Here is an 11,733-nt window from a genome sequence, read left to right as displayed (position 1 = left end):
GGACTTCTCCGACTTCTTGTCTTTCTCAGATACTTTGCTGTGCTGCTCAGTCTGACTGGCTGCCAAAGGAACGGGAGGAACAGGAGGAACAGGAGGAGCAGGAGGAGGTGGTGGAGGAGGAGGAGGAGGAGTCTGCAGAAGAGTCTTGGTTGGGGTACTGCTGAGAGACATGGCAGGAGAAGGGGTGGCTGGAGTAGGGAACCCAAGCATGCCAGCACCAGGAGACGCTAAAGCTGAAATACAGTGGTATAGATATAGATAGTGAAATTTAGGACTGGAAATTGACTAATGAACAAAGTAATGAAGCTCTCTTTTCTTTTCTTTTTTTTTGTTGTTATGGATCAAAACTGTGACATAAGCCATAAAATACCCTATTACAAGTATACAAATATTACAAACCCCACATGTAACATTTAAAAAAGCACAAAAAGAAGCAACTGTACTGTAATAATGAAACAAAACACGCATCATTTCTGAACCCAAACAAAATGATATGCATAACACATGCATTAAAAGTCATCATGAATTAAAAATTCCAATACATCTGAGCAAATCACAGTCCTGAACAGTAGAATGAGGAAAAGGGGCAGTAGTCTTGTGTGCATGTAGTGCATAAACTGTTCATAAAACTACTACGCTTATTGTCTTTGTCATACTAACTCACCAGGTGTATTTGGAGGGAAACCTGGAAGGGATGATGGCCCATTTACACCAGGAAGAAGAACTGGTGGGAGGCCAGATATTCCTGGGTAGCCAGTTGGCAGGCTAAGGCCATGAAGTGCATTACTGTCCACTGAAGTTTGCTGCTGGGCTGGCAGGCTGAGGACATCGGTTGCCTTCTTCAAACGGTCAAGCTCTTGTTGAGCCATAAGCTGGCGGACAGTGGTAGGTGGAAGATAGTCTTTTTCTCTGTCTACCTGGTTGCCCAGGGTTTCTTGCACCTTTGCAATGTGCTGCTTAGAAAAGATGTGGTCACGAATAGAAAGCCTAGCTGTATACTTCACACCACATAAAGTACACTCAGGCCTTGGTCCATCAGGAGACCCCTGACTTATCATAAATGGCTTTCCAATGTTTATTTTAAACTTCTTTTCTTTTGCACGGGCATTCTGGAACCAAACTTGCACAACGCGTTTCGGAAGTCCTATTTCGTTGCCCAGCATTTCACACTCCTGCATTGTGGGAGTGCGATAGTCACTAAAGCACGCCTTGAGGACTTTAAGCTGGAGATTGCTCATCTGAGTCCTAAAACGCTTGTGTCCTGGTCTTTCTCCACCACATTTCGACGACTTGAAGGAATTGGTCCCTCCAAATGGACTAGGCGAGCTTGGGTCAGCTAGGCTTGAAGTTTCACTTTTATCAGCATTTTCATCCATATCATCGTCTCTGCAGCTGAAATAATGCTCGCTATCTTTGCCAGAGAAACTGAGAGCAGGGCTCACCATATTGAAAGGGAATCTGTCTTCATTTGCCTCAAAGTTATGCAGCAGATTCATTTTCTCACCCAGTTTCTCTCCACCATTGGCTGTGAGATTCTCAACCTCATTATTAGTCTCATCTCCAGTTGTTGCATCACTTATAGCTGTGTTAATTGATGAGGTCTCATCAAAATCAATTTTGTTGGTGTCACAAGAGACCTCTGCAGAATTCATATTAAGCCCTTCAGTCTCATCACTGTTTTCTGCTTTTACGGATGAAGGGCTCAAGAAGTTTTTTATCTGTGCTTCTGATGATTTCATTGGAGTGGAGGATGCAGCTGGAAAGTCAGACTCATTCATCTCAGTCTTTGGTGGCAATGGCGGAAATTCGAAGAAACTGTACTTGTGTGGGCTTTCGCCTCCCTCGTCCTGAAGCATCATCGGACTTGGAGGTAAACTAAAACCGGCCTGTTTAGCTTCATGCCAGTGTCGTGAGCGTATGTGGCTGTCAAGGGCTGACTTAGCCTTGAAGAGAGCCCTGCAGAAAGGGCACTTCTTATGAGTCTGGGAGGGTCCAACAGCCCTAAACTGACCTTTTCGCTCTCTAGCGCGTGTATTCTGAAACCAGACTTGAACTACTCTTTTCTTCAGTCCCACTTCATGGGCAATATGATCTAACATCTTTCGTGTCGGGTTAGAATCGAGCAAGTACTTGTCATATAAAATCTCAAGTTGTTCTGGTGTGATCGTAGTTCTCAGACGTTTGTCTCGGTGTTGGTCTTCTATACTGGTGCCACCATCTTTGTCATGGGCGGTGTCATCTTTATCATCTAATTTTCGTTTCATGGAACCAGATCCAGTAGCGAGCCCAGAGCTGCTTTGTGTGGGCATCTGGGAAAGTGCTCCAGAAAGCAACTGCCCTGTCATTAAAGGGTTATTGGGGTCAAAGATCATATATGGCATGTCTAGTGGCCTTTCTAAGAACTGTGAATGCAGGAACTGGTTTTGCGCTGCAAGGAAATGCATATGCTGATGCTCCTGCCACAGTTCTACAGTGGGAAAAGCGATCTTGCACTGGTCACACTGATACTGTAACATTTGAGGAGGGAGACTGTTGGTAAGTGAGGAGAGTGCAATGGAGAGGGGGCTGGATGGGACAGCAGCAGACTGCGGCTGAGAGTGGGGTCTTGTCATTTGAGCCTGAGGAACCTTCTGTGGAGGAGGCTGAGGGGTGGAAGCCTTAGAGGGTCTTGGATCGGCCATGGGTTTGGCTGATTGTGAAGGAACTGCCTCTGTTTGCTTTGATTTCTCACTTGGGAACTCAGGTTTGGGTGAGGTTTTTCCTACATCAGGGCAAGGTGACGGCATTAGTGGAGAACTTGAGCCAGAGCTGGTTGCCGCGAAGTTCTGTTTAGTGGACTCGGTCTGCTTTATGGAACACAGATCAAAGTTTTCGCCAACATCTTCAGAGTGGTTTTCATCAGCATCGTCATCTTCATCTTTGTAGCACAGTTTCTTCTGGTGGGTAATGAGGTCAAAAATACGAGGAAAAATGACACTACATTTTTTACACTGGTACTGCATGTTGCTGGTTCGGATGTAACGTTCATTCGTTAGCTCTTTCTTTTCGCTGTCCTTTGCATCTGCTTGATTTTCGTAACATTTCCGTGCTTTTTGGCGAGCATTTTGGAACCACACCACAATCACACGTGTGGGCAGGCTCAGAACAGTAGAAAGCTGCTCGATCTCATCATCCTTGGGGTAAGCATTGGTATCAAAGAAATCTTGGAGAACTCTTAGTTGGTAGTCTGTGAAGCGAGTCCTTGATGATCTCTTGTTCATGGCAGAATCATTCTTGAAGTATTCATGTGCATTTATCTGGGATTCAAGTCTAATGTCTTCCAATGTGGTCATAGGCGGAATGCTAAAGTTGTAAGGCGAGTCTTTGCTTCTCTGCCTTTCTTTGAAAAGCGTGTTACGGAACCAGTGCTTGATGACCTTCTGTGGAAGCCCTGACTTCTCTGCCATTTCTTGGATCTGCTCCTCGTTAGGAGAATTGTTAATATCAAAGTAAGCTCTGAGGATTTTAAGCTGATCATCAGTGATTCTAGTGCGAGGACGCTTAAACTGGGATTGCCGCAAGAAGTTTGGATCCAGTCCCAGCTGCTGTTGACATAACTGTGTGAGGTCAGAAGATAAAGAGTCCATTGTTGGAAGCTGCAGAGCGAGCTGTGGGGGTAGCCCAGGGTGTTGCACTGACTGCATCATCAATGGCGGAAAAATTGGCAAGTCAAGAGAGACAGGAAGTTGCACTTGTGGAGGTGCACTGGGTGGTGGAGGAGGTGGAGGAGGAGGTGGTGGTGGTGGTGGCGGAGGAGCCTGCAGGGGTGCTGGAGATGGTGTTTGAGTCTTTCCTACACTAGTGGTGGTAGGAAGAGTGGTCACTGGAGCTGGGGGTGGTGGAGGTGGGGGTGGAGGTGGTGGTGGAGGAGGGGTCTCTGGAGAGGGTGGGTTTATGGGATAAAGCTTGTCATATGCCTCCCTATACTGCTGCGCAAACTTCTCCAACTCCACATATGGAAAGAACTGCCCATGAACATGCTCCTGGTGGCTCTTGAGGATTAACATGTTCGAGAACAATTTTCCACACATGCCACACTCCAGTTTGTCAGTTATTTCTTCTTCTCTGTTCTTTTTCTGGCTCTTTTGCCTGTTTTCGTTGTACTGAATGACCAACTCAAAACCAAAGTTTTCAAGGAGGGCTTTGGCGGCATTGCCTCTTGCTCCAGAAATGATGCGTGGAGGAGGAATTAAAGGTTCTGAGAATTTAGGCTTTTTGGAATCTTTGTTGTCCTTAGTGTTGTCAGCATCACAGGCACTATCTTGCTTTGCTTTGTTCTCTTGCTTCTCCAAGTGTTCTTCAGCCTCTCTAGACATCTGAATCTCAGAGACAGCGATGTGGTTGGGCTCTGCCTTAGGCTTGTGGTTCTGCTGCTGTGCCTTTTGTTGCTGCTGCTGCTGTTGCTGCTGTTGTTGTTGCTGCTGTATCTGGGACTGAGAGGCTTGTTGCTGAGAAAGCTGAAGTTGCTGCTGGCCCAGTTGGTGTTGCTGCTGCATCTGTTGCTTCAGATCCTCAAGGAATGATCCAGTCATACCAGGCATCCCAAATGCAGCCGAATGAAGCGCCAGCTCAGGGCTGATATTAAACTCAGTGCCAGGGATATAGAATGGGAAGAGGAACTGCGGCTGTTGGAACTGCAACAAAGCCTCTGGTGTCATTGGGAAGTGGGGGAAAAATGCTGGATTCAGAAACTGTGGCTGAAAGAAGGCAGCCTGCTGCTGGAGCTCATGTTGCAGCTGCATCTGGAGCTGTGCTGGTGATGGGGTCGATTGATGAGTCGGCTGAACAGCAATATGATCAGTAGTTTGCTTTATCTTGACTTCTTTGGTATCTACAGTGTTTTCTTTGTTAGAAGATACTGCTAAGCTCACAGATTCTGTGTTTCCCTGACTGACTGGCACAGGGCTGTTAGATGGTACAGCTCCACTTCCTCCACTTCCAGCACTGCTGCTAGTCTCCATCTTGGCAGTTCTAGCTTTAGTCTGATGAAGGACAGACCTCATGTGAATCTCCAGGGTAGAACTTTGGCTATAAGCAACATTACAAATATTGCATTTGTACGGTTTGTTGTCCACATTGTTGTTGGTCTCTTGGGGAACCGGACTTGAGGCTTCTTGGAGAACTTTCTTAAGCTTATGCAAGTGTGAGACAGAGTTGTAATGAACAAGCAGAATGTTCTTTTGAGTGAAAGACTCTTTACAAACTGTGCATTTGTATGGACGAGATGGGTCTAAAAACTTCTCCATGGTAAAATTTGGACCTTTCCTAAACGGTAAGGTCCGCTTCGGTTCAGAACCCATTTCATCGAGCAGTGAACTGCTATCACTTCCCGTGGGGCTGGCCTTCCCTTCTTGGTCCAGCTCCTCATCTTTATCCATCTCCTGTTCGAAGGCTTGTGCCTCCTCCAGTGCTCTGGCCTCACTCTCTGTGATATCACCATTGAGGAGTAGACTCCCACACAACTGTTGCACTTCAGCTTCACTAAGCTCTGGGTGGCCAGTCTCCAGGTGCTTTCGCAGGGCAAGGAATGTCCTGAAGCTTCGTTGGCACAAGCTGCACATGGTGGCTGCTCGAATGGCATGGTATTGGGAATGTATCTGGAGCTTCTGCAACGTCTTAAATGCCAGACTGCAGTGATTGCAACGATATTTATAGACATGGCGATCAGAGACTGAGAGCTGCTGGCGCTTCTGTAGGTCACTCAGGTGTTCCTGCAGTGAGTCTGGGCTTTTCCTGTCCTGCCCACTGGCCTTCTTCCAGTCAGGAGCCTCAGAAGCCTCTTTAGGTGGCTTGAGTTCCTCACTGACGAGGTCAAACTCACTTTTTTCTGGGCCTGTGCTATGTTTCAAATCTTTGGAGCTGTTTCCTGTTGCAACATAGAGAGAAGGAAGACTATATTTTAGAAGCCTTCTGAAGATTTTTAATAGAGACTTTTGTTCTTTAATGTATGTTTGTCAGTTTTTAAAAATTGTTTAGACAGATTGTGCATAGCAGGCTTACCCATGGGTTTCCCAGATCCTTCAGGGACAACAGCTGAGGAGTCCATCAGAGATGACATTTTGTCTTGTACTGGTGCAGGTATTAATGAATTATTGGGCACTGTAACATCTGGACCTGCAACCTGAAATAGGTATGGTATAAATGAGGAGTTACAAGAGGAATATGAAACTACTTTGTTTTAATTACAAAAAAAAAACAAAAAACCATAAAACACGACACAACATTTTAGCTTTGAAGAATTTAAGGCTAGGGTTAGCACATCTATTAATGGCTGTTCTTTTGGTCATTCTGATAGAGGACATGAAGCATCCAAGTTCATAAGCAGTTCTCTGGAGAGTAGGGTAAATTCATGGGAAATGCTTCACACAAGCTATTCCCTGTCAATCCTGCTCAGAGCATGTCTGGACTTTATAGCAAGGTTGACAGCCCTGAGAAGCATGCTGTTAGAGATTTAAGGGTTCAGAGTTGGTGGAAAAAAGTGTGATTTACGTACTGTCATAAGCAGTTTCTCCACACAGTCTGGAGCCACACTGTGGAGGTGGGTGAGATGCAGCTGCAGGTGAATCTTGTTGCTGAGGACATCCTGGCACAGAGGGCAGGAGATGACCGGCTGCATGGAATGCTGGGACATGATGTGCAGCTGCAGACGGTTTGCGTCCTTGCTACTGTAATTACAGTACGGACACTGCTGCACCTGAAACGACAGCGTTTATCATTGCATGGTCATAATTCACTGTACTAAAACATACTCCACATGGTACACTGGCGCAGTAAAGCTGAAGATTAGTGCCTCTAGGAAAGCAAGCACATAAACAAAAGACACCCCACCAACTGTAGTGCGAGACTTTTTCATGTAATTCACTTATGTCTTCAACCTGAGCAATTTTATTAAGAAAATATGATTGGTTGGGATTTCTAATCAGAAGATTACAAATGACAAAGATGTGTACCCTTTTATGCCTGGGTCTCATTACATGGAGTACTTTCAAATTGCTGCTCCCACCACCTGTTTTAATGTAATCCATTTCAGAAATGACTCAAGTCGTGCACTACTCAGGGTCTTGCAAGGCATGCTAATACTTCATAATTTAATTTAAAAACACATATAATTTAAAGGGATGCAAAAGGTAGTGGCTTATGCACATACTTGCCTTGAGCATAAAGATGGCCACAGAGAAGCTCTCATTTATTTATTAAAAAATAAAAAATATGTTTTGACCATGAGCCATTGTAACTCACTTGCTCATTGGTAAGTGTCTTCTCCTCAGCTGATTTGGGCCTCTTGGGCGGAGTGTCATTTTCCTTCTCCTGTAGAAGTGAACGCTTCCCTGCTGCAGCATTCCCCAGGGTTTCTTTCGGCAGTGTATTAACCCCTGAGATTAAACAGACAGAATTTTTACAGTCACAAGCCTATTTTAGGCTTTCAGTACAGAAAATCCTGCTCATAGAATTACAACCACCCTAGCACCAATCTCAAGCCACTGATTAGTAGGCTGTAAGTAGGACTGGGCAATATGGCAATAGTTATCCTTTCGGTGGCACCACAATACATTACAATAAGCTTTTCTGAGTATAACAACATGGATATCATCAGCACAACTTCAATTATCTAGCCCTGTTTATTAAAATGCAGTACACTGCAGGATGTGATAAACAAAAAGCATTATACACAAAGTTATACACAATAATTTTAATTTCCAAATGCAGAAATCAATGAAACTTCAATGAAATAGTGAATATCATGATGTGTATTGTGCATCCTGAAAAAGTCTTCTTGTGTTAAATTCCTGCCATAGTCACCCACCCATGGCTTATGTAAGGTTGTGAATAAGAAATATATCTGAGCAAATATCATCTAAAATAAAACCCACAATATAACGCAGAATGCCATAAATATTAAAGAACAATGCCCCTCATAAGAATTAACAATAAACATTTCAATAATTCAAATGAATTGATTTTGACCACAGGTACAAACAAACAAACATAGAACAGGCATCAAGCAATTCCAGTGATTAAGATATTCAAAAGAAATGTAGAGTTTCAAATGCATTACCACAGTCCAGGGACCAATATGCAGGTTATTTGTATGTATACATTACCAAATCACCTTCCCTAGCATTAGCCTAAATATCCATGCCCAACAGAGTGCACTGGAGAGGGCAAAAATGTTATTATCATTTCTGCAGAGCTCAATCCGGGGAAATCAGCCCCCAGTTGTATTTAGAGAATTCTGCACAGGGTGATAAATCTTTCATTACCTTCATCCCCAGATACAGACATTGTCCCAGCCTGCTCAGTCTATGCAATTTATCCCCTCCCTGAGTATGCAGAACACAAAGAAGCCCAGCCACCATGCCGCTCTCTAATCTGGTCACTCTAGGCTAAATGTGTATCTTCCTCTAGTGAATCAAAGCATGCCAAAAAATGATGGTGTAAATAATAAAACTGGAATGAAGGGGGAAAAAATAATAAAACACAAAAATATATATACTTGCTACACTAGCCTGCAATTTATTTGTTTTTAGCACATTGCAATTTTTGGCTGCATGTTCATGCAATATCAATTCTTAGCATCATGATGTATTCTACTTATTTTATTGTAATCCTACATATCAAGACCCTGACATATTAGCCTGTCAAGGAAAGTGACACAGGAGAGGAAAAAACCCACAAGGGCACAATACGAATTTCCAAGAGCATCAGAGTATTTTCTGCAGTCTCAAATTGCTAGGTAATCTTTTTTTCTCCTGGCTTTGATATCCCTGCAGCGTTGGGGAGGCATGTCACATACATTTCATGACAAACAGAAAACCTCATTTGCCAGGCGGCCCAATCTCATTGCTGCACCGCATCTTCTGACCTTTTTTTTCCTCCTCTCGCTGTTTATTATGAGTATTTCTAATTTTAAATTTCAATTTTCACCATCTTCCAGTCAATTTGCAACTAAATTATTTCCAGGGTGAGGAGCCGATTGCCGGACAAGCGAGTGCAAATACATTTCACAATGCGATGAGTCCTTTCCATTGATTGCCATCATAGTGAATGTAAATGTGTAGTCTGGGGGCTAATCTGATTGTGTGCTACACGAGGATCTGTCTTTATGATTTATTTTCTTAATCAACATGCTGCTTTCATAAGCACTTAAAAAGAGCTGCATATGGACATCCTTGAATACAGACAAAAAAAAAAGGACAGAGAGAGAAAGAGAGAAGCCTGTCAATAGACTAGTGTTTCTGGAAGGAGAGGAATAGCACATTTTTAAATGTGTACCATCCTTTTCCATACATTCAGTGTTGCACTTAAAACGAGATCAAACGAAAAGAATAAACCATTTCATCTGGGCAATTATGGCTTTCATCTTATCTTTCTTTCTTTGTGCTTTTGTATGCTATGGGATGCTAATGCTGCTCGAGCTACCTTAGGTTTAGTATCTACATCCTCCACTAAATGAAACTATCTTTTTTTATTTTCTTTGTCTATCAGACAAAGCAGTGAAGCTGTAGAGAAAATAATTGTGACACTGTTCCCATCCCCCAATGACAAATGCCTTTCAGAAGCAGGACCTTGGTTGATTAGATAAATCAAAAAGTGATTTATGACATTGGGGCTGTATGCATTATAAGAGCCAGGGTAGCAGACTGGCCACTCATCTTTATTTTCATCTGTCAATGGCATTTGTAAAATCACACTACGTCTACATGGCTTCTTTAAAAACCTCTGATAATCGCAGAAATTAGCTTGTAAAAAAGGAAAAGTGTCTGTTGTTTTGCATCCTGTATATTTTCCATTTGCATTTATAGAAAATTGTATTATGTTCTATGTACCATGTTTCAGGATACATTTTCACAAACAGAAGAAACGAAATCATGTTATTTTTAAAACAAAATACAAACCACAGCTCTTGTTAAAATTATTAATAACAGTTTTTTAGTAGATAAATGGATTTACATTACAGGGTTAATGCTCACAAATATTTTTATAGCTCTAAACTGAACTGTATTTGATTGATCCTAATGTGTAGTGCAATCATTGTATCAGAAAAATTAATACTAATATTCTTATTAACATACTGTTCCACCATGCAGAGTATAGGGAGATAAAAAGAAAAAAAAAAGATAATGCATCTCTGAAATTCTAGCAAAAGCCAATTATATAGGACCTGCTTGATAAAGGCAGCATAAATTTATTATTCAATTTTCTGGACCTCAGACCCTCAGACTGGCTGAGGTTACAGGGCTATAAATAAAGCTGGAGCCCTGGGACCCTCTGAGTACGTTCAGTGATTTACGGGGACGCCGGGTTAAGGTCAGGCATTAGAGTGACCTATGGTTCACTTGATAACATTTGAATGCCACACTTTGAACCCAAGCTCCCACAGTGGACACACACTTTACCCCCAACCCACAAAAATGCATTTGCTTTCACGCCTGGTGTTTTTAGATATGATTGAAATGGGCAGATCTGGTATTTGACACATACTTTGTGACACCATCTACACTAAAATGAAGCCATCGAGAAAATTCATAGCCACAGGCTTTCAATTAAATATGCTAATATTTAGATCTAGAAACACAAGCAACCGACTAATGCCCGAGTCAGGTCTAGGACACATGCAAACAATGTTATGAATGCAAACGTTAGTTTAAAATATGCAACGATTAGTCTGGCTTGCAAGCATTTTATTAATCAACATATTGCATAAAAATTAATAGGCAAATGAGGGCATTGTAGAACAATGACTAATTTCCTGGCTGATTTAATGCAGGTATGCAGGAAATGTTCTTAGCTGTAATGACAGCTAATTTTCATCTCTCCTAGTGTTTACTGTCTTATTTCTGTAGCCCAAAGCCATTGCACTGACATGTTACATCTCAACAAAGCACAAAGTAATCTGGAGTTGATCCAGATTAAGACATTTGCATGGAAAATGCAATTTGGATTATAATTAATCCTTGGTGACACTAGATTAAAATGACAAAGTAAATTAAGATGAGGGAATATGGTGTGTTTTGAAAAATCTTGCATGTGAAGATGAACTGCACATTCTAACGGCTGAATTCTGTGAATATTACTTTGTGTAATCTTCAGTATTCAGGCCCCTAGTTTCTGCTATTGTTGACCATATTAGAGTAGTTTAATATAGAGGAGAAAAATATAGATTTATCATATGGGTTCAAACCCTAAAACTCATTCCATCTCCAAGCAGTGGATTTATCTCTTAAACAGCAGCCATTTTGGGATCTAATGCCAATTTCAGTGTTGTTGCTTTAAAAATCACTATTTAAGGGAAGAACAAGAGCAGGTCTGACCTGACGGAACCGTGCATCCCTAGCACCGTGTTAAATGATGCCGCATATAATACGAAGTGCAAATTCTAGCTGCTGCCTTAGACAGGCCTGTCAAGGATATATGGGTAAAAGATAGATGACTAGCTAAACTAATAGGCTCCGTCCTGTTTCAGCATTTCTTCTGCACCATTGAACCCAACATTATGTAGCTAGGTATGGCGTGCATGAAAAGACATCCAATGTAATATTCATTTTGACCGCAGATTTCCATCTCATACATAAAAAGCATGTATGAATTCTTATTTGGCAAAGCAAATATAACAAAGCCTGAGGTAGCTGTGCCAGATGCTAGCTCCGGGGCTGTTCCCTGATCTCGACACAAGGCTGTTTTGTAAGGATTGCT

The 11,733-nt window shown here is 42.4% G+C and overlaps 1 protein-coding gene across 3 annotated transcripts in view; it reads right to left on the bottom strand.

Moving 5' to 3' along the window:
• Positions 1-11,733, bottom strand: part of zfhx4 (zinc finger homeobox 4) — an 83,402-nt gene that overhangs the window by 4,208 nt on the left and 67,461 nt on the right. For all 3 annotated transcript variants that reach the window (XM_066662575.1, XM_066662618.1, XM_066662584.1), the window contains 5 exons: positions 7,279-7,412; positions 6,533-6,733; positions 6,040-6,160; positions 665-5,905; positions 1-233 (listed from right to left, as the gene is read on the bottom strand). The exon at positions 1-233 is cut by the window's left edge and continues 4,208 nt beyond it. In XM_066662575.1, the coding sequence (XP_066518672.1) occupies positions 1-233; positions 665-5,905; positions 6,040-6,160; positions 6,533-6,733; positions 7,279-7,412 (5,930 nt within the window). The remainder of the gene's footprint in view (positions 234-664; positions 5,906-6,039; positions 6,161-6,532; positions 6,734-7,278; positions 7,413-11,733) is intronic.

The sequence above is a fragment of the Hoplias malabaricus genome, chromosome 1 (genome assembly GCF_029633855.1).
Source record: "Hoplias malabaricus isolate fHopMal1 chromosome 1, fHopMal1.hap1, whole genome shotgun sequence".
In the NCBI taxonomy this organism is placed as follows: domain Eukaryota; kingdom Metazoa; phylum Chordata; class Actinopteri; order Characiformes; family Erythrinidae; genus Hoplias; species Hoplias malabaricus.
This window is presented reverse-complemented; position numbering and strand designations above follow the sequence as displayed.